This window comes from Ascaphus truei, chromosome 3 (assembly GCF_040206685.1).
Source record: "Ascaphus truei isolate aAscTru1 chromosome 3, aAscTru1.hap1, whole genome shotgun sequence".
NCBI lineage: Eukaryota > Metazoa > Chordata > Amphibia > Anura > Ascaphidae > Ascaphus > Ascaphus truei.
Genome location: NC_134485.1, coordinates 406,817,989 through 406,841,592, shown reverse-complemented (window position 1 = coordinate 406,841,592; position 23,604 = coordinate 406,817,989). Strand labels below are relative to the sequence as shown.

Here is a 23,604-nt window from a genome sequence, read left to right as displayed (position 1 = left end):
ATAGGATTTTGTGCATTGGTTAATTGTATGTATGTTACTGTATGACCAGTGGATGTTTCCTTTCTTGGGAATATTAACAATATACAAAAATGATCAATAATAATAGGCACAAACATCCCTTTGTATTACAATTTAACAAACAGCAGCATGGGGATTGAGAAATCAGTTTCTGCCCACACACAGTTTATAATCCTCAACAGCAACTACACCTCCACCCTGTTGCTAGGGGGAATGTGGACAGACATAGCAACCAATCACTGACCGGTCACGTGCTCAACTGCTCACACTGTTCCACAGCAGTGACGGAGGGGGAGCGTTGCCTAGTCTCAGCCCCGCCCACCTGCTTGCGCAACCCCGCCAGCCAATCACGGACCAACAGACCAAAGCACGAGGGGGCGTTGGAAGGAGCTGCGTCATGCGTCGTTTAAATAATATCCCATGACGCAACCCCGTGTTTTTTCATCCCCCTTCTGGTAAACCGTCCCTCGCCGCCGCCATTTTATCGGAGCAGCGAAGGGAGCGGAGTGAGGTGCGCGGCGCTCCACGCCTCTTCTTCTCATACATACGTATATATAATATATATATTTTAACCATGCGGGGGGGGCGTAGACTTGTAAACACCCGAGTATTGCCTTAGAAAATCTATATATTTTTTAATTTTGTTCCGTTTTTTGGGAAAGGTGCGGCTGCCTCTCCTCGCCCCCCTCCTCCACTTCCCGTTTCAAGATGTCGGAGGGAGACGCCAGAGAAGACGCGTGTCGAGATTACCAGTCGTCCCTGGAAGACCTGACTTTCAACAGCAAGCCTCACATCAACATGCTGACCATCCTGGCCGAGGAGAACGTGCAGTTCGCCAAGGATATCGTGATTATTATCGAAGCACAAATCGCCAAGGTTTTTATAAAACAAGAATTTTTTTATTTTACCATCTCCCCCCTCTCTTCCTCGGTCCTTCTTCCCGTCCCACCCTTACACGGCCGGGCCCGTGCTCGGGTCCACCTCGCCCGGTGCGCAGTTGTCCGTCTCTTTCTGTAACACGCGGCTGGTTGGAAGCTGCAGATTAACATCAAAACAACATGGCGGCCTGGAGGTGACTCCCCCGCGTCAGGCCCCATGCCAGCTGCTGCTTTAACACAGCCATTTCCCCCCTTTTAACGTCTTTATTAGTAAGTGGGTTTCCATTAACCGTTTTAATACCCGTCCCAGAAACATTAAAAAAAAAATCACGAAGTTAAAGGAGATTTTGTTTTTTTGTTAGCGCTCAGGGATCCCACTTAACATTTCTGGCTATATATTCCTATAAGTAGACGTGCTTTGTCTTTAAAGCCATTAGTCAGAAGGCCAGCGGGGTTTTCCCAACATGGCGTCTGTGAGGGAGGCACGATGAGTCTTCCCCGGCTGCACAACACTTGGCTGCACTCGGTTGTGGAGATAGATCTAAACATTTCGGCCCTGCAGTGACCCTTTCAGATGTAGGATTCCCTGGACATGCATTATCGCCCCTATTATTTCTGCCCCTCCCAATCCTATTAAGATCGCTTGGAAAACCTGATTTCTTGATAGGTTATTCGAGCTTTGCCCTGGGAATTGTATATATTTATGTTTTTAAATACGACCAAACCTAATTGGTCTAAGTCGGTGTAATGTGTATATAAATATATACTTTTTGGGGGGCAGGCTAGCTAGAAGTAGATAACTGCTCGTGCGTTGCATACATTACATTTTCATACCCATAAGCTGCTTCTCCCTAAGCCCAATTCTTTTGTATAATAAGTTCCCCCTGACCATGTCAGTACTGTGTATTTTAATTTATAAGCCTTCCCTTGTCTGCATGTCCAAGCCTTCTCATTGTACAGATTCAATCTGCACGTTTACACTTTATAACTACTGATTTTCTCATTTCCTGAACTTTTGTTCCCACTCTGAAGCCATTTATATCCTTAAACACATTAATCAGCCTTTGCTGTCTGTTTTATTCCCTCTTTTGCTAAACACATTGTCTGCACCACTGTCTTTTAGTGTAACACTGAGTACTAGTATACCTTTTTAATAAATGGTTTTAAAATGTGTGACTGGTATGCTACAATCTGTAAATAAAATGTATTAAATATGTATTTGTCTTTTTTATTTACCATTTATGTATGGTATGTGTTGTATTCCCAAGGTTAAACAAAGTAAATTATGGTAATTGAGGATACATGTGGAGCTCTCTGAGTAACATGATATGTTTAAAAGTCCAGGAATTTTCTCCTATTTGGTCAAATATCAGGTCCCCGGACCCTTTTCTGCGCCTTGGTTATTTTTTTGTACTGTGCCATTTATTCTGGTGGATACCGTGTGGCTTTTGAGATTTATATGGCTAGTGGGTTCTGATGTAGCTAAATTCCTAGCGCAAATGTTCTTGGATTTTTCTCACATACAAACCTTTGCTCCAATTCTGGTAACACTTAATGGTGATGGTCTTAATTAGACATGGTCCAGTAGAGTAGCTTTGGTAAGCCTAATTTGCTTCTTGGGTAAGAGTGCCAGTTCAATTTTGGGGTTAATCGATAAGCTAATTTACTCTATTTGAAGACACTTGTGCAAGTTTTACATGTTTCAGTGCCAATCAGTGTTTCACAAGCCATCCAGACTTTCCTTGAATAACATGCAACCTCTTACTCTTAAGTAGAGCAATATACACTTGGTTCAGGATTAATAAGATTATTTTTTTAAATACACTACCCATGTTTAACTGCAATGCCTTTCACACTAGATTTTACTTTTATTTGTTCTAAGTCACTTAATTTCCAATTTCTTCACAACTTGAGCCAATAAGTTTCTTCTGTCAAAGCTATTTCACATAGAACCACCACAGCATATGCAATTGCACAGATGTTCCAGTGGTATGTATATTGCAATGCATTTTGTGTATGGTACATTTAGTAAAACAAGTCAGAAATATGCTACCATTGTTCATTTTAGAAAGCAAATTTTGAATTCCCTTTGCAGTAAAAGATTTCTAATCAGTGAGAATTGACAACACAAGCTAAGTAACTAATGTAAAACAAAAAGGTGACTAATTGGCCAGGTCTTCAGGGTGGTGTAAGTTCATTCCTCCGCACTTGATGATGAAACAGGTGAAGGTTTTCGCAATTTAATTGTAAGGAAGTAAACTGCCACTGGATGATGAATTCGTACTGTATGCATCTGGACAATCTAGAAGATGTAATGCAGCCTAATCCTGGCTGTACAAAATGTACCTGCAACAATGGCCAGATGGAATTCAAGCTATACATAACACACCTACTACTGGAGATAACTCTTTGAGCGTGTCACAAATATGGAGAAATATCTTATGTTTCCTCTTGCCATTCGACTTTGGAGTTCCTGAAAAAAAATGCTGCTGTTTGCCTGTTGGAAAATAGAAATTGTGTTCAATGTTAAATAAACAAGTGGATATTTCTGAAACAAGTGGATGCAATAACATAATGGTAACACTAAAGTTTTTCTTTCGTTTAAGCCTGGTATTGGTGTAACTTTAACTTCAAAACATTAACAGAATGTAAAAAAAAATTGCTTCACTTTACAAAACACAACCATTATAAACGTGGTCCATTTATTTAATATTTAATTATTTTGGTTTGTATACAAATGGGGGTCGTAAATTCTGGTTTTGTCTTTCTAAACTTATCAGTTTTCTTTTATTTAGGCTCCTACCACAGAGAAGCTGCCTGTCATGTATCTTATGGATTCCATTGTTAAAAACGTCGGAAGAGAGTATCTTGCAGCGTTTGCTAAAAACCTAGTTTCTACGTTTATTATTGTGTTTGAAAAGGTATAGATTCATAATTCTTAGTTTGTGACTTTTTCACGTTTACTTTAAAGGAGATTATCATGCAAACCCCTCCTCCCCAAGATGCACCACCCCCTATTTGGAAAGTGGGGTCTCCGGAACTGCATTCATTTTAGCTCCAGGGACCCTTTGCTTTTAGATACATACCTTGGAAGGTGCCCTGGTTCTTAATGTAGGTTTAAAGATTGTGTGCAAATAGGAAGCCGCAACATATGGCTTCGTGGACGTATTGGCCAACGTGACACTGGATGTTTTATACCGCTATATTGTTCACGCTGGAGGGGCACAGTACTGATTCACCCATGGAATTAAGCATCTCGAGTAGCAGGGGTCCCTGGAGCTGAATTTAACACATTTTAAGCTGCAACTTATTTTTTTTATTAAATTCTTATGTTTGTTATATTTGAGTTTGGCTTATGCCAAATATTTTTTGTATTTCTTGCCCAAGGTTCAATTGCAGTTGTTGAGATTAGTGTTTAGACTAGTAAATTGGGTACTATTCATCTCTTGCACTTCATAGTATGAACCATTTTGTGGCATAAATATAAAATCCGATATTTACATTATTCCAGTGATGTACCCCTTCTTTTTTTTTTTTTTTTTTTTTTTTTTTAGCACCAAATTTTGCATCAGTTTTTTAGTTGTGATGAACTCTGAAGACCAGTTCAAATGAACAGAGAATACTGCAGTTTGTTTCAAAAAGTGACTTGTACAAATCTGAGGACTTCTCATACTGGTCTACTATTTTTAATTGCTGCCATTACACATTTATTTAGAGGTTTACTTTAATACACCTATTTTTTTGGTTGCGATCCTTGTTACAACTTGAATGTAAAAGTAATATTTGTTTACATTCTGAGCAAATCCAATGGCAAGGAAACGTGTTTTTGTGTTGTCTAACAATTTGTCTGTACTGGGACAATTTGGCTACCAAAAGTGTCACGTTGGGCCTGCAGTTTCATTGTTCTTTATATCTATAGCTCTATTTTATTCATGAATAAAAATTCCTAATGCTTGATTTTGACATATATTACAATGAGTTTTAAGTCTAACCCAATAAGTGATGACCTACAGTAATATCCAAATCTGTTCGTTTTTGTTTTTTCCCCCCAGGGGTCATTGTGCCTGTCGTCATTTCTTTTCATATTGGATCCCTAAAGCTGTTTCTTGTGCCCTTTTTTCTTAACTGTATATCAACACAAAATGTGTTTTGGGGTATTCTCCTTTATACATAGACATTCTAAAGAAGTGAATACAAGTTATCAGATACTGCAAATACTAGTGGGCCCAAATCATCAAGGATATAATAAATTGAGAGAAAAATAATAATCTGATACCTAGGCAAATACACGGGCTAACTTCTAAAAACAAAATTTGTAAGTTGTAATTTTACATGTTATACTCACTGGTGTATAGTAACGTGTCAAGCCAAGGAATTATTCTGTTGTTTCCAGGTGGATGAAAACACTAGGAAAAGTTTATTTAAATTACGTTCAACATGGGATGACATTTTTCCTTCCAAGAAAATGTTTGCACTTGATGTGAAAGTCAACACAATAGATCCTGCATGGCCAGTCAAACCTCTGCCCCCAAATGTGAATACTTCTAGTATCCATGTCAACCCTAAATTCCTAAGCAAAGTAAGTGTTCTTTTTTTACAGTTCATATTTTACTCTATTTTGAAAATGGACCGGGAAAATTTAACTGGCAACTTCAAAATTACTGTAGCATTCTTTACTAGCTTTGAGGTGTTAATTCGCCAGTAGCTAAAGTAACAGTCGTTTTCTTTGATCTGCATTTCAGTTAGGACATTTGTAGCACATTAATTCTTATTTAAAATTATTTTTCTTTTGATTAGTCAGAGGAACCTCCTTCACCCGCCAATCCGGTGCCATCTCCTGTCCCACCTCCTATTAATAATCCTGATGTGCAAAAAGGTGTTTCACAAGAGCAGCTAATACGACAACAATTGCTGGTGAAGCAAAAACAGTTGTTAGAACTTCAACAAAAGAAATTGGAGCTAGAGCTAGAACAAACCAAGGCACAATTGGTAAGTAAGGTCAATGCGTTTACCTCGCTTAATCTCTTTTTGTGCTCACCTACAGAATTGGATTAACATGACTAGTTATGGAGGGAAAGTGGCACATTAAAATGTAACGCATCTTTTTAAAAACGTAACATTTTCATGGTAAACTAAAGGTTTTGCGATGCTTGGCAAATTATCCTGTCATTAGGAGACATCTCATAATTAGAATGTCTGTCTTGGCTTTGTGGGGGGTTTTTTTTTTGTACAATGTGAAATATGGTGCCCCTTTGCAGATGGACATAAATAGCTTATTGGCTTGGATTCAGTGCTCCTGATGGGGGGTTTAAAAAAAAAAAAAAAAACCCTTTTAATTAGCTTTCTTTTAAAAAAAAATTTTTTTTTTTAAAAGAAAGCTAATTACATTGTTATTAGAAGAAAAGAAAAAAAGGTTGAACGACTCCATTACATATACTTGTAGTTAGTTCTAATATTACAGATTTAATATACTCTGCGTGTTTTCATATGTTGACTGCTGTTTTCTGAAAAATGTAAGTAGTGGATCCAGGGCACTTTGGATTTGCAAAAAAATAATTTATTCTCTTAGTGGCACACACACAAATATCCGATTATTTGAATATTTTTACAATTGGATTAGTTCATACCTTTTTAACAAAATCACTTGCTACCAAACTGATTTGCTAAATTGAAATTATTTAACATTCTCAACCCGATAACATTCTCTACAGCTATTGAGCAATTATATATTACAAAAACTTCAGGTTGGTACCAGAGCTAAAGACTTGCATCTACTTATACTTTTGGGATGCAGTAAGCCCCCCCCCCCCCTTTTTTTTTTGTAATTGAATTTATATACCACCATTTTGAATGTCTGTATAACGTCATCTGTAGATTACTTCAATCGCGAACCAGGACAGAGATTTTAATCTGCAAAAAAAATAAACGCCAAATCTTCATGTGGCTGGTTCCATATATAGTTAATGAAAAATTATATATATATATCTATATATATTTATCTAAGAGACTGTTTTTAGCAACTTTGGTGCTAGCAAGCCAGTCTGTAAAAGATTTTATAGAATTTTGCTACAGATTAGAATGAAGATGTCATTTTTGCCAATGCCCAAGAGCATTTGTTAAAGTTTTACATTCTAAAGTATCCAAAGCATGTGTATTTATTGTATGAACCATTAGAACAAGCCTCCAACTCTGAGGTATAGAACATCAATAAAGCAAGTGAGTCCTAGTAGATGGACAAATACAAACTCCTTCCAATGGTATGAAATATTTAAAATAATTTTATTGTTTTTGACTAGATTTTAAAGAGGCAATCCAAGGTGGCTGATTTAAAAAAAATAAAAGTGTTAAAGCAGGGGTCTCTGAACCCTGTTAATTTCAGCTTTGGGGACCCCCCTTCGGGAGATACTTACCTCTGAATTGGGTGTCGGTAACTGCTCTTCTTGGCTGCCAGGGTTCACAATATGTCCGCTTTTCAGGTATTTCCCCGGTCTGCGGGTCAATAGGAAGCTGTGACATCATCTGGTGTGACTTCCTATTGGCCCATATGATGCTGGAGCTTCAAACTTAAGCCCTGCTTGCTAGGCCGGAGCACCTACCGGCACCTACTTCAGATGTAAATATCTCTGGAAATAGGGGTTCCCAAGGTGAAATTAACAGGGCTCCTCAGCCCTTACTATCTATATATATATATATATATATATATATATATATATATATATATATATATATATATATTTGGTTTGCTCCTTTTTTAAAGGCAGTGCTATGTAGCATTACTAATCACTAGTTAGCCTCTGTTTTCCTGACTGCCTGCTTCTAATCTCTGATGCCGCTGGTCACTTCACTGGTAGACTACCGATTCCTTGCTCAGTCTGTGTTCTGCTTGACCTAATTGAAACCGCCAAGCGTCTGACAGGCAGCCTGCAGGCCTCTGCTGTTGGTCTCCATGTTTCCTGATGTCTGCTCCTCACTTTACTTGGGATAAGGGGTGTATAGACGAACGTACATTTGTGTTTTCAGTTTCTGCAAACAAATCTGTGCTGGAATAAAATGCTGATCAAATAGCACTCGTGTTTTTCTTTTTATATTCTGTGTATTTGTTTATATGTTTTGGTTTTATATTGCGTCCATATATATATATATATATATATTTTTTTTGGTGTACACACATACTGTACATATCAAGTCTTCCAAATAAATAAGCATTTGAGTCTTATTTCAGAAGTTTCATTTTCTTCCAGCACTTATTTGTTTTGCAAAAACTTGAAATCCAGATACGGGGGGTTAATCATTTAGCATAAATAGCATGTACACTATTCATCCCTCATGAAGCAAAGGGAGATCTGAAACTCGCTGGAGACAAACAGCGAAGTGCAGCCTGTCTCAGATGTGGTTTGGTGAAGCCATCCAGGCTGGCCGAAGCGCTCAAAACTGGCACAACACCTGAGCACAGTGACCAACTGTGTAACAGAGGGAACTAAGGTCAGGCATTTCAATAATGGGCTATGATACACCGCACTGCCTGCAAATGCATTTTTAACTCTTTGCACATATTAAAGGTTGTATATGCCATTGGAAGGCATTTGTGTGCGCTTCTGTTTTCTAGGCCTCATTTATATAAACATTCAGAACTTGGGATATTCGTAAAGCTGTAAGCATTGAATTGTTACATGTGGATTTATTGGTATTAACATTTCACTGATCCACATTTAATTATTTTAAACGTGTCTATCATTTTTAATAACCGATTTTCACTTCTGCATTCTGACGTGCCACCATCACCATATATATTACATGAAATTCCAGACTAAGGCTTGGAGCTGAAACATTAAATGTTCTAGTATTTATATTTTGTTTACATTTAACGTTTTTGTTGCATATTCCATTGCAAAACAATTACTGTCTTCGCACAAAGTCTAAAACTGTTCCCAGTTAGTGTTAATAAGCTCTCATAGCATCTATCTTCTACGATGGCGACTGGCCCTAATTTAGTAATGATTACTAGTTTTTTAATTTGCATCTACTGTAGAAGACCTACTCGTTTAGAACTCATTGAGATGGGGAAACGGGATTGTTGCTTTCGTTTTTCATTTTTAAATCTTTAAAGTTGTCCTTCGAGATGTTTGATTTTGGTGGATATCAGTTTTTCATGGACCACCAACCACCCATTTGTAGGAAAAACGAATCCATTTTCAAACATGTTAATGCACCACATTTATAATATGAATAAAAGACAAAAGATCTGGTGGCTTAGGGCCTAGAGGAGAGAGGTTTGAGAAATACTGGTATCGGGTGCAGGCTTATGCTCATTTGAACTGTTTATGGTCCAACTATCTAATTGTTCGTATAAGCAAAACTTAATGTACAGTTTAACCCTTTCACTGCCAAGGTACTTTCCACATGCGTGGCCAAGGGAAGCTTAATATTTTTCTATTACATTTTTCAAACCGTGATTTTTCAGTCGTGTGGCCTATCCTTGTGATTCACACAGTTAAAAACAAAATTGGCATATTTTGGCAATTGGCAGTGTGAAATTGATTTGTTCATTGCAAAGCCGTGCATGGTTATTCAAATTTGGTTTAATGGGGCGTTTTTTTTACACACGAAAAACAGCATTTTGTCTAATTTAGGCAAATATTACCTTAAATGCATTCCTTTTTGTTTAGTTAATGTACTTACATGAGATGGGGGTTGTTCCCAAAGTAGCATTTGTCAAATTTTGCCGCACCCACTGTATTCTCATGTCATTGCCGTAACTAAACAACGACTTCAGACATACAAGTTGTTCTATTTTCTGTAAGTAGACAATTGGAGGTGTCCAGCCAATGGTCACTTTGAACTGTCATGCAAGGGTGACTGTAGATTGCGCCTTTCTATGAGTACAATTATTTTGTTATTCTACTGTGGAAATAGGTGCACTTCGAAATAACACTCCCAGCAAAGTTTTATTCTTACAAATATGGGTATATCCTAAATGATTGGTAATTCAATGTCTGAGTAACCCCAATATTTGTGGAAATCATAAAAGTGCCTGTGGGATCTTATGAAATAGAAGGGTTCGAATGCAATAATACCTGGGGTTGCCACCATACAAATGTTGGTTGTGATGCTGAACTACCCAATCTTCAACAGATTGAATGCTTGCTTCAATGATAAGGGTTTGTCCCCGCATACTACTGCAGCGCCCGCTGTGGCAGACGCTGCAGGGACGAGAGCCCTCCCTTCAATGGTGCCGGGACTGTGGCGAGAGTTTCTCCTGCTCTCAATAGAATTGAGAGCAGGACTCGCAACGGAGCGCTAGGCCACGCCCCCCGGCGGTTCAGCCAATGAGGACGAACCTGTCGGGTGATGTCATGGCCGCACCCCCTCCCGCCCCCCCCCCTTCTCTTCCTGCAACTCACTGCAGACCGGTGAATTGGCTGCAGGCGCGCATGCAGCGGAGGCACTGGGACTTTAGCCTAAGGTGGACCAAAGACACAACGTGATAAGGTTTTTCAACTGTTATCTCCAAAATGAGAGCCCCTTCTTGGTGTTCTCTAGCAACACCATCCTCATCAACTTTATAGCAATTGATAATGTTCAGTACCCCGATTTTGTGCATCAAAAAAAACACTTATTGGCCATGACATCAGATTTTTGTATGTAGAGATATACATACATACCCAATAAATATAGATGTAAATAAAACAAGTCCTGGCCCTCCCTGTGACCCTCTGATGCACCCCATCCCTCATGACTTCTAGAAAAAGTTTATTTGGAGCTTAAGAATTCTGTCTGGTGTGGCTGTAGATCAGCCTGGGGTTGTAATTGCCGTTACACTTTGTACTTTAAGTTTTTACACTGACCCCAAAATAGTGTGTTTAAAATGTAGATCCCTTTAAGTTATTAGACTTGTAATTGCTCCAGGGGACTTGGTGGCAGACACTGGGTGCCGGTATAGGCAGTGTCAGTGCAACCTCCCTTACCCCATGACTAGCAGGGAGGGGGAGAGAAAAGAATGTTTTATAAATGTCCGAAGGGTAGTGAATGTGTTCAAATATGTACCTTGCCAAATTTCTTGATACGGTGTTTCAGTATTGGAAGATTATATAGATCTATCTATATCTTAAATATATATTTTTTTTGCTTTTTAGGCAGGACATGGACATGGATCCAGCAGTATTGGTTCTGGCTCAATTCCTCCAAAACCACAGGCTACACAAGCAATTCCACACATGCCTGTTAAAGCTCCACATGCTACCTCTATACACCCTGAAAAGAATAGAGTTTTATTATCTTCCCAGCCCCATGACAGGCCTCAAGTGCCAACTAGAGACCCTCGCCTTAATAGAGAGAGTCAACAAACCTCGCACGCTAAAGATCAAGGCCACAAAAAGGATTTAAAGTCAAGTCCATTTGATTGCAAATCTAGTAAACCTGTATCAAATGAGAAATCAAACTCCACAAAACAGGAAAAGGCAAAGTCAAGTGAAAAACTACCTAAAAGAGAATCTGTGCAAACGGAGCTTAAAGGTAAATCCAAATCGCCCTCCCCTCTAAAAATTAAATTGCCACATGCAAAGGAGAATAAATCTAAGGATAGTGAGAGCATAAGGGACTTGGACGTAGGTAGGAGAGATCCAAGGTTGCGTAAACACCTTCCAGATAAAGCGGATGACGACAAAGAAGCAGCAAAAGAAAGAAGGAAAAGTACAGAGAAAAAAGAGGAGCACAAATCCTTAGAACACCGGCCAACTGGAAGTCGAAACAAAGTTGTTAATGGCACTGTCCAAAAAATTGATACAAATGTGAATGATTCTGATAAACCAACCGCAAAACCAGGAAGATCCAGTAGCAGGAAGAGGTCACGTTCTCCAAAGTCCCGATCACCAGCACATTCTCCCAAGAGAAGGGAGCGAAGGTCTCCTCCAAAAAGGCGTCAACGAAGCATTTCTCCAATTCCATCTCTTCTAAAAATCGGAAAGCTGCGTCAACCCGCAGGTAAATTGGCTCACGTAGATGAGTTTCCATCAAATACACGTGAAGAAAGAAATAAAAGGAATCAGAAGTTGGAGACTCGTGACAGAAGACAGAAGAAAACTCCGGAGGAGAGACCGCCAGATACTCAAGTTCAAATTTCCACAAAGTCAATTTCTGAGCCGAAAGAAAACGTAGAAAACTGGCAAGGATCAAAGGCTAGCAAGAGATGGAAGTCTAGTTGGGAGGAAAATAAAAAGTAAGTGTGTGTGTGTGTGTGTGTGTGTGTGTGTGTGTATGTATGTATATAGCAAAGTATGCCAGTGTGAACCGATATCTCTATATAGATAGATAGATCTCTATCGGTTCACACTGGCATACTTTGCTTACACTCTTATGCAGTGTTGAGATGATTCTAATTTGGGCGTTCAGTTCTTATGTATCTAAAAGATTTGCGACATTACACATTTGTAAACCATATGCATTTCCTATGTGTCTGATTTTACTAAATCTCGTTGACAATATAATAAATATATATTTCTTGTAGCTTACAGAATGATGATCACCGTCAAGGGGGTAACAGGACTCCTCATCCAAGGCACCGGGATAGTTGGCAGAATAATAAAGGTGTATTATCCCCTCGAACTCCAAAGCAACAGCCTTGGTTAAGTGTTGATGCCAATCTGCAGATTCCAAAAGAATTAACAAGTGCAAGTAAAGGAGAATTACTTAAAAAGGTAAGTATTTTTATTATATATATATTTATTTATTTTTTGTTTATAGTAGTTTGTGAGCTGCATCTTATCAATGTTTTAATATAGGCTAATGAGCGCCTGGCATCTGGAGAAATAACACAGGATGAGTTCCTCGTTGTGGCCCACCAGATCCGTCAGCTGTTCCAATATCAAGAAGAAAAACATCGATGTAATGTTTGGGATAGTCCCACAGAGGAAAATACAAGTGGGTTGAGAAAGACACCTCTCCTTTCCAATGCAGAATTAACATACTATCAGCATAAAGCCAAGCTGAAAAGGACTCAAGTTCAACATGCCTTTTCAAGAGGCGAACTTTTTGATTCTGATGAATTTTTAGATTTACAACTGGATGAAATGGTACTCTCTGGTAGAGAAAGTGAACTTAACAAAAGTAAACATGGTGGTAAAATTGCAGGCAGTCCGTCTGAAAACGAACTATTTCCCGAAAGATCAAGGCGTCATTCACCCATAACTGGAACTAGACCACATGCAGATGACCTTTCCCATGAAAGCCACAGAAGACCTGATGAGCAAAGGGAGCCTTCTAAAGGTATGCTTATGTTTTTCAGATGTATGGAAAAATGCTCAATATATAAATACACAGATAGGACAGGGAAGCCATTTACAAATTTAGATAGGTATCTTAATGTGTTATGTGGTGCGGTTTGAGTCATGATTCTTTGGTCATGGTTGGTTTATCAACATTTCTTGTGACTAATGGATGTTTTGTGTGTGCGTGTGTAAAGCTTGTTCTGTATCTCTCTGTTTTGTCTTTCTGGTCTGAAATGTTTGTGCTGCAGTTTTTCATTTGTTGGTCAATTGGAAGATTAAGTGACACCAGAGGTTCTATGTAGTTTGTTTTTTAAACTTTACTTTTATCTGATCTTTGGAAAGAATGTTGGGAGCTATATTTTTTCGGCAGTAAAAACAAGTTGTGCATCTAGCATAAACCTATTCTTTACTGCTTTTTATGCATGCTTTTTCTTGTTCACACTTACACGGTTTTATTGTGTATTTACTTCAATTTAAGGTGTAAGAGAGGAACAGAGACCTCCATTTAGTGAACGGTTTCCACACAAAAGGCCCAAATATGAAGACTCAGAACAGGCATCCTATGGAGAAAGTCCAGACTCCAGATTGATTGGCAAAGATTCTAATCTAAAATTTGGTGCATTGCTTGAAGAAATAAGACCATTGTTTGATGGCCCACCACGGCTGTCTGGTACAAGAGCAGATGGCTCTGCAGGTAAAGGTTTTGAAGAACCTTCCAGTGTATCGAATATTAGAGAAGAATCTCCTGTGAAAGCTTGCTTACGGTTTGATGGAGCTCCGGGAAATCAAGTTAGAGCTCAGCGCTTTGACGCAATACCTGGACAGCCAGTTGATCCCCATCATTTTGAAACCATAGCAGGAAAGCCAGTTGATGGCCCAAGGTTTGAAGGTGTAACAGGTCAGCCAGTTGGCATGCAGTGTCAATCTTTAGGTATGCAAAGGTTTGAAGGAACACCAAGTCAAATAGTTGCTACAAGCCAGCCTGTGGGTCTCCAAAGATTAGATGCACAAGGTCAGCCATTGGGCACACTGAGGTTTGAAGGTTCTCAAGGCCAACAGTTAGGTCCCCAAAGATTTGAAGGTGCTGCAGGGCAGCCTATGATTCCTCAACGATTCGAGGGTGTGCAGCAGTTGGGTCCTCAAAGGTTTGAAGGTGGAATGGGTCCACAACGATTTGATGGGTCACCTCGACCCCCATTGTTAGCACAAAGATTTGAAGGAGTACAGTGCCAGCCCATGAGACTTGAACAATCAATTGGGCAACCAATGAGATTTGATGGATTATCAGGCCAACCAATGGGCTCAATGAGATTTGAAGGGCCATTAGGCCCACGATTTGAATTGAATCAAGCTCCACGGTTCGATAGTGTTCCTGGTCCACAACCTTTAATGAGGTTTGATGGTCCAATAAGACAAGTTGGTCCAAGATTTGAAGGCACTCCTGTTAACAGATTTGATGGTCAACCATCCCTTTTGCCAAGGTTTAATGTGCTACCTGGACAACCTTGCCAAAGATTTGAAGGTCCTCCTGGACATCAGACTCCTCCAAGGTTTGATGGACAACTGCAAGTGCAACCACGATTTGACTCGCCATTACAGCATAGATTTGATGTCCCAAATCAGCAACCAAGATTCGAAATGCCTCTTGGGCTTCAAGGACCCCGATTTGAAAATGTAAATAATCATCCAGCTGTTAGGCAAGATCCCTATGGACAGGCTGGTCCTTATAGTGATCATCCAAACATGTTTCATGGACAAACTCAAGGAATGCCATTCCAAAGGCCTGAACAAAGATTTGATATAACACAAGGGCCAAGCTTCGGTGGACCTTCTGGCCCTGGGGTGCAGTGTTTTCCAAACCAACCTCCTAGACCATCTGGACCTTATTTTGATGACAAAAATCCGCACGGCCCTCAATTCAGGAACTTCAATAATTTACCTGTGGGAAATTTACAGTCTAATCAGCCGGTAAGGAAAATGAATGTTTGTGTATATGTTTAACGTTTTATGACACTGGTATAATGTGACCACCAAAATGTAAATGATCTGTCTGGTGGTATTTTTGTTCCCATATCTACTTCTGTTCTGCAAAAACTTAAAATCCTACAACTAATCTCTATTTTGATGTAGTGTACTTTCCAATTATAAATTGCTGTTACCTCACAGAACCACTTGGAACTAAAAATGCTCTATGGAGGAATTTTGTAGGTCTTTGGTAAAATCTTGCCTAAAGTATTTGGTTATAATTGTCCCTATTATCCTGTTCGTTGTGTTCTGAATTAACATTTATCTGCATAGAAAATATTTCATCTACAACTGTAGTCTTGTAAACATATTGTACAAATACATGCTAACTAATTTCATTTTTAGTTTCCTACGCTAAGAGGCATGGTTCCACCAGCAACTTTTAATCAAGAACAGGCATTTGTACCAGCGCAAGGGAATAATGCAGGAGTATTTGTTCACGACCAGCCAGGTATGTCTTTATTTTAATATTGGACTTCTACTGCTCTTATTTCATATTCTTGATTAGGGGTACAGAGCTGCCTAGCTCCAAATAAACAAATAGCTGATATTCAAGGGGTTAGATGTGGGCTTCCTTAGACTCAATCACGCTTTATTGCCATTTTACTTATTTGAATCCTAGTAAAAATGTATGTTTTTCCTTTTCTACAGGTCCTCTAAATGTAAGCATAGTTTGTTTGACTAATGGTTCGGTTATTACTATTTTTTGTAAGGAATGTCTTTTATGTGGGCTTAAAGAAATTTAGTTTTTTCTTTTCTGTTTAAATAATTTATTGATATACCGCAAATAAGTGATGTATATATTAATAAATATATTTATTTTTTAAATTCGAGGCATTATCCGCAATATATTTGATTGTGCAGATATAGTAACCAGTTTTTTACTTGCTCACCGGCTTTTTTTTCTTTATAATGTACTGCTAGACCACCTAACAGTCTCTGAGTTGCATTTCTTTGACTATACTTGATCAGTGTAATGTGACCTGGTAAAACTGTAATTCTAAGACGGCTCTTTGATGAAGACCAACAAAGTATTCAGTGAGGAAAGCTTATTTTAAGTGATTAATAGTGCAATAGTATGGACCTAACCAAAGGTTACTAATACATATTTTTTTATGTTCTTTGAATGTCTTTGGTCTCTAATGTACCTGTATGTAGAAAGAGAAAAAAAACATGGTGTAAATATTTATTTCAGGAGGCTCATTTCCCTACCCCGAAAATCATTTGGGTCAGCTTGATGTTAATGAGTTGTTCTCCAAGCTGCTTTCAACTGGAATTCTTAAAGCGTCACAAACAGATTCCTCTTCTACCCGTAAGTTTTTTAGAGTCCTTACTTTTTTTTTTAACGTGAGTTCACATTTTTGTAGATTTTGTACTGACAATATTTTAGTATTTAGAGGGCAATCAAATGCGAACTGGGGGGGGGGGGGTGCAGGGAGGGAGAAGAGGAAGGGTGGTGGTGAAGTACAGTGGCGGAGTCTTCTGGTGCTGAACCTCTTTAGGGACCCCACATGTGCCTGAGAATCTTACCGGTGCTGGTACTCCCTTCTGGGGAAATGTATGTTTTCCATACCATGCAGGCCAATTGGAAGTCATGCCATCAGCTGCAGCTTTCTATTAGTTGATGCTGGCTGCAATGCTGTGTTCTCCATAAAGCTAAGGGCACACAGCCTTTTCCCGTGCAAAGGCTGTGACGTCACTTTGTAGCGGGTGCGTTTTCTGTCCATGGTAGATGGGGCGTGCCTAGGGGCGTCACTGAGTTGGGTCGCCCTCGTTATGCGAACCGCTCACGTGACTGGCAGTCACGCCGAGAAATCGGTTTAAACTAATTTCTTGCGTGACACGTGTCTTCTCCGGCTGTCGCCCACGTGGTCTATGGGCGCGATCAATGCCTTTAGGCAATGTGATTGCCCCCCGTGCGGACACCTCAGTCTGCGGCAGTATGGACCTGCCCTGCGGAGCACTGGCAGAGAGAGGGTAATATATCTTGGAACCAGGGGATACTTTGCTGCTGAACCTCACTATTTTCAGCATGGAGTCCCCTTCACGCCCCATTTTCCAATTCTGTACATGCTAGTGTAGTTTGACTGTTGATGATAAAGATGTATACTGTACAAGCATGTTGCAGCACTCAATCCAAGAGTATACATTTTAATAAGTCTGAAGACTACTTTTCTAAATAGCTGTCCATGAAAGGAAGAAAATACTGGTATTGGCATTTTCCATTGTCTTCTGTGATGCCATAGCTGATAACTGCTTTTATGGGTAAAGGATAAAGTTATGCTAACTAGTGGTTTGAAAAACTGCTATTAATACTTCCCATAGAAGTGATATTGTGGTAAATGGTAATATGTGGATATAGTTTACTATAATGTAACAAAACCAAATGGTTTTGTATTAATTTCATTGCTTTTCCATCCATGAGTATTAAGTAGGCATCAAAAAAGCATATACAGGCAGTCCTCGGTTATCCGACACAATGCGTTACTCAAAATGGCGTTGGATATCGAAACGTAAAGCGAAACACTTTTTCCCATAGGAACACTGTTTAAATGAAAGGTTCCGTTCCTGAAGGCATTTTTAACACTAAAATACACCAAATATTTTACGCAAGCAATAAGATATGCAGCACACATATAAATTTTATAGTGTATATACTGTATTATATATATAATATAACATAAATAATATTTAGTATAATTATATATATATTATATATATATATATATATATATATATATATACGCTCTTACGACACTGCAACGTTGTTTATTGACATATATATACATAAACAACGTTGCAAAATGTCGTAAGGGCGTTGGATAAGCCGTTTTGGCGTTGTATAAATATAGGTATGCATTGCATAGTGTTGGATAAGCCATTCGTTGTAAAACGAGGACTGCCTGTATTTAGAGTCTTGCAGCCACAGTATGAATAGAAAATGTGCATGTTGACTGAGGAGGCCAAATTAAAGTTAGCGGTTCAGTAGTGAAAACGTGGGGGGTAGGGGGGCAGAGACCGACCGTTGCTTGCAATTGGTTTAATGAATTGCATTAACATTGTTGCTCATGGGACAACTTAAATTTTTGTTCATTCATCAGTTTCAGTTTTCTATCACGTTTTCTCATTTGAGAAAATATTAACGCATATGCTGTTATTACAGTTGAATTCAGATCTGTCAAATTCAATTACATGTAATATTCTAAAGTATTGTTTTTATTATTTCTTCTTATTTAAGAAGCAAGTGAACCTTTGCCACAATCTATACCTGAGGAAGATGAGGAGGATCAGGCTGAAGATCAAGATGTTCCGGATCTTACCAGTTTTTCTATGGATGACTTGAAACAGTATGTATACCTATAATATGTTACACAATGCTGCATACACAGACATTACAATCTTGAAGTTTGTACAAACAATGGTAGTGAACTTGTATTTCCCTTTTCCTAAATATAAGGGTTGCTATACATTACGTTCACCGCAGTTTTGTTTTTACATTTTTTCATAATTTAAAATGTTTTTTTACGTTTGCCCAAAATACCCAAGCCTAACAGTGTAAAAACTGCCCGTACTGTTTCAAAGCAACAGTGGTAGCCAGCATTAATATCTCTTGGAGGGGATCCCGAACAGGTATTCTTTTGAAAAGTGCTGCATACATTGTTGGCTCCATTTAAATAAATATACATACACATGTTGTACTGGTATCGTGGACTTCAATAAATCTCAATCGGTTCATATTGATAAACTGCCATTGCACTGTAGTTTGTGTTCTGCCCATGCACTTTTTTTATAAAATTCACAAATAAAAATAAGCATTTTCTTAATACAGGCGGTATGATAGTGTTATAAATCGGCTGTACACTGGCATCCAATGTTACTCGTGTGGCATGAGATTTACAAAATCTCAGACGGATGTTTATGCAGATCATTTGGACTGGCATTATCGGCAAAACCGCACTGAGAAAGATGTCAGTAGAAAAATAACTCACCGAAGGTGGTATTACAGTTTGACGGTAAGTAAATAACCTTGACATTTATCTGTAGTTTTGTTTTCAAGTACTGGCCATCTACTTTGAAGGTATATTTAAACTCCGGTGTGGTACACAAATGATCAGCGTTTACAATGTAAATGTGTGAATTAAACCTTTTTTGCTTTTTTTTCACTATTTTGGTGTAAGTAACTTTGTTGGTACCAATCTTCAATTTCAAACAGCCTTCAATTTCCATATTTGTTTAAATATATGGTACATTATATTGTGTGCTTACTGAGAACTTGCTAATTGTGGGGGAAAAAAATTCCCTCTCCCCACAAGACCACTATTGGGTTTTGAATGTTAAAATGTAAAATTGCTGTGTTTTGTGTGTTGCGGAAGATTCTTGCTATTTTCTGAAATTATACATTAACATTTTAGTCCTCAAATATAACCTGAAGTTCTGTGGTCTGCAAACCAAGCCGTTATGGGATCCATAGTTGTCCTCTTCAAATAATTAGAAGTCAAGATGCTCCTTGCTAGAAACGCAAGCCATGCAGCGTAAACCTTCAAATATGAAATACATTATTTCAAAATAGAAACGTAAACTTCTTGCTATCAATGTACTTTGTGTATGAGATTTTTAAGATAATTAAACATGCATCCATTTTGTTTCCAGGACTGGATAGAATTTGAAGAAATTGCTGACTTAGAGGAACGGGCCAAGAGCCAGTTCTTTGAGAAAGTACATGAAGAGGTCATATTAAAGACTCAAGAAGCTGCTAAGGAAAAGGAATTCCAAAGTGTTCCAGCTGGACCAGCTGGAGCGGATGAGGTACAGGATTTATTTTATTTTTGTAATACACACACTTTATTTTGAGGGACGCCATTATCCGTTTGCCGCTGTTCAGTGTAATGTAATTGTGGATATGAATATATCGGTGCTAGTCAATTCTAAACATTTTTGCCCTTCTAAAAAAAAGTCCCATCACAAAAGATTGTTTCTCTGCATTACATATGTTGCTTTTAACCCTTATTTTGGTAGGCCACTGGATATCAATTATCTGCAACTCTTTTACTTCAGAGCTTTTAGCAGACGTCAAATGTGGTTTCAGTCTTGAGGCTTGCTGGCCAGTCCTATCTCATTTACAAGTCATACAGGTATTGGGTGTGTTGAGTAAGTAGTGTTTCATTGTTAATTGATTTTATTTATGTATTTTCAGATTTGTGATATTTGTCAAGAGCAGTTTGAACAGTACTGGGATGAAGAGGAGGAGGAGTGGCATCTTAAAAATGCTATACGTGTAAATGAAAAGGCAAGTTGTATTTTCTTGTTAGTACTTGTACAAAATTACTATTGTGCAAGTTTTAGCTTGACAATCTTAAGGCTGGTGCACTTGATCTAGTACATTTTCTTATGCCAGTCATACAAATAAAATGAACATACAGGATTATGCATACAATGATTTTAATACACACCTGAACATCACATGGAATATTGCACAGATGTTTCACAGAAAATTACTGTTGTATGATAAGCTTTCTTGGTATAGTTTTTGTGACTCCTGGCTATTGTTTTTCTGCTAAAGATTATATGGACCTGTGTTAATACATTTTCATTTAGCAGTAGATGCTGTAACATTTTGTTTCTGCCTTATGATTGGTGAATAATATTTTTTTTTCTTTGTTTACCAGATTTACCATCCATCATGCTATGATGATTACAAAAATGTAAGTTATATTGATCTTTTTCTATTTTAATATGTTTGCTCGTACAATGACAAAATACCTAGCATATATTTCTGATCAGTGTTGTGGGAACTGCTGCTCGGGAACTGACAGCTGTAACAATTACAAAAAAAGATCAGTTACTCTAACTTTTAAGTAGTTTAACATAAAAAAAATACTGCATTGGCTTTGTGGAACAAGCCCATTTGCTAATTCCAGAATTGATAATTGTGCGCACGTAAGTGACACTATTTTGTTGGTATGAACTTGCTAGTTGAACGTTCATTGAAGCTCTACCAGACAATCAATCTTTTCCCTTTTCTAATTGATTGCACATTGTTGTATGAAGTTAAAACATAAGTGTGCTATGCACAAATAAATGGCCCAATGTTTCAGCTACCCTCTGGAGCCTATGTTTCCTGGGTGTTTGTGCACAGATTAATTGCAAATTTATATTGTATGTCCATATAGGGACTGAAACGTCGATCCTGCCCTTTTTTTTAAATAAAATAAGTGTTTGTGGTTAAGGAGCCCTTGTGAGTGCATAGTGACTACAATTTTATATATAGATACATAGTTGTTTTAGGTTCCAACATGCACCCTCACACTCTGCATTTTTCAGCCTACCTTTGTGGTCTTTCATGGTTACAGGTTTATTATCGGTGCAATTCAATGTTTATTTTCTTCTTCTAGACTTCCTCATTTTTGGAATGCACTCCATCCCCTAGTAAAACTCTGCTAGAAAATCCCCTCAGTGCAATGTTAAGCCTCGTCAAAGAGGAAGTGCAGGAGACTTCCGACGCTGTTGCTGTAAAGGAGGAACCAGCCAACAATGCAAGTGCTGGTGAAAATATACCTCTGCTCACTGAAATTAAAATGGAGCCTGGTGAGCCTGTTTAATATACAAGAGGTTTGAATTTCATAAACAGTTGCTGCCATAGTACATCTGAAAAGGCTAAGAACTTTTTCTTAGCATATAACTGGGGCCGGGTCCTCAGCTGTAATTTGGTTATTGAATACATTTTTGTATTTGAATTTCTTACGCCTGCACAGTTTCATGTGTTTATTGTGTGCAAATTCTGTAGATGTGTGCAGATAAAAGAAAATGAAATTGTATGTAAAAAAGAGGTATTGTACAATTTTCACTCGGACTGTAAATTCTAAATAAAATATTTTTGATATACATGGAGTGTAATGTTTATGCACGCCATTAAAAGAAAAGGGTTTCTTTACTTTTTTGGTTTACCAATGTACCTTTTCAAAACTAATAGGAATAAGAAAAACCACAAACTGATGGAAGTGTTTTTTTATTTTTCTGTGCTATCGTTTAAAAGGAAACCTGTGACCATCCTTGTTATACATTAAAAAAAGTTTTATTTATAGAACTTCACTAATACATACTCAGATAAAATATATATAAAAATAAATTAAACCTAATTTAAAAATAGGGGTGTTTAATGTGTGCTGGCACGGAAGCACAATAGATGCAACCTTCCTTTTTTTTTATTTTTTTCCTTAAGAAGCATTTACTTTAATTTCATGCTGCATTTGTAACACATTTTTAAATAGCTTAAAATGTTCAAGACTAGAGAAGTGATTGCAAGGATTTTTTTTCTTCTTACAATTAAAATTTTTCAGTATTGGGTTTTGAATGAATTAGATGCTAAATATGAAACTATAAGATGTTAAAGATTTCATAAATCCAATAAACGGACTGAATTAAACAATGTGTGAATTTGTTTTTATTTTGGGACTGACTTAATCTATTGCCAGTGAGTGAAAGTGAGATACTATAAATGTATTTTACAGATCTGTGGCAGTGTCGATTTTATAAATCATTGCAATAGGTTTTAGGGTTGTTTAAACAGGCAATGCTTATTTCAAACAATGCTTTAAGCTGTAAATAAAAAAAAACAAATACAATAAACATTTTTGAAAGAGGTATGAAGTCTGAATGATTAATCATGCCTCGTTTTTTTTTAACTTACTGCAGCAAAGTATGTGTACCCTCTTCTACCTACACCTCCTGGCCAATTAGTCAAAGTACCATGTCCTTTTTCCTTTGTGGCAGCAGCTTTGTGGGGTGCCTAGACTGTCACAGCCATAAGTTTATTTAATTTAATGCATATTACAAACAAGGTTCCTAATTTTAAACTAACACTGATGCAATATTTTTGCTTGGTGATGGTAAATGATTTATACCTACATTTTTAGACTGCTACCGTGATGCCAACATTATGGCTATCAAGACTTTGCTACTGCTTTAGATCCACCTTTTATAGTAACCATTTCAAGAGACTTAATTGACTTGAATGTGGAATTTTGTCCCAGAGGCCTGCTTTGGTGGATCTAGAATATTTTATTTATTTATAAAATATTTTACCAGGAAGTAATACATATAGAGAGTTACCTCTCGTTTTCAAGTAGGTCCTGGGCACAGAGTTAAAGCTGCAGTTCAGTCAATATCCTGCATGTGTGTTTTTTTTTAATAAATCAGTTCTGTAGTAAGAAAAAATACTTTTAGCATTTTCTGTTTTTAAAAAAACAACTTTGAAAGACCAATTTTCTTGTATTCTATTTTAACAGCCATTTGCTAAGGCACTGCCCTTTCATGTCCTGTCACAAGCTCTGGCACACCCCTTTGTCAGCCCTGCCCTCCCTCTAGCACTTGTCAGTGCAGGAATGCTCATGAATATTCATGAGCTTCCACTGCCAGTCAAG

At 38.0% G+C, this 23,604-nt stretch overlaps 1 protein-coding gene across 2 annotated transcripts; it reads left to right on the top strand.

Annotated features, from left to right (window-relative positions):
* Positions 1 to 444: 444 nt before the first annotated feature.
* PCF11 (PCF11 cleavage and polyadenylation factor subunit) lies at positions 445 to 22,066 on the top strand. 2 transcript variants are annotated; one of them, XM_075592595.1, is made up of 17 exons: positions 445 to 529; positions 681 to 894; positions 3,692 to 3,817; positions 5,290 to 5,475; positions 5,694 to 5,885; positions 11,030 to 12,111; positions 12,400 to 12,589; positions 12,674 to 13,157; positions 13,638 to 15,127; positions 15,530 to 15,635; positions 16,380 to 16,496; positions 18,423 to 18,531; positions 19,014 to 19,197; positions 19,835 to 19,990; positions 20,379 to 20,471; positions 20,851 to 20,886; positions 21,577 to 22,066. In XM_075592595.1, exons 2-17 carry the CDS (start codon positions 727 to 729, stop codon positions 21,781 to 21,783), a joined length of 4,926 nt encoding a protein of 1,641 aa, XP_075448710.1. In that variant the 5' UTR covers positions 445 to 529; positions 681 to 726; the 3' UTR covers positions 21,784 to 22,066. The 2 variants fall into 2 exon arrangements, with proteins under 2 accessions (XP_075448710.1, XP_075448711.1); XM_075592596.1 differs by having other exon boundaries at positions 445 to 566.
* The last annotated feature ends 1,538 nt before the right edge of the window (positions 22,067 to 23,604 follow it).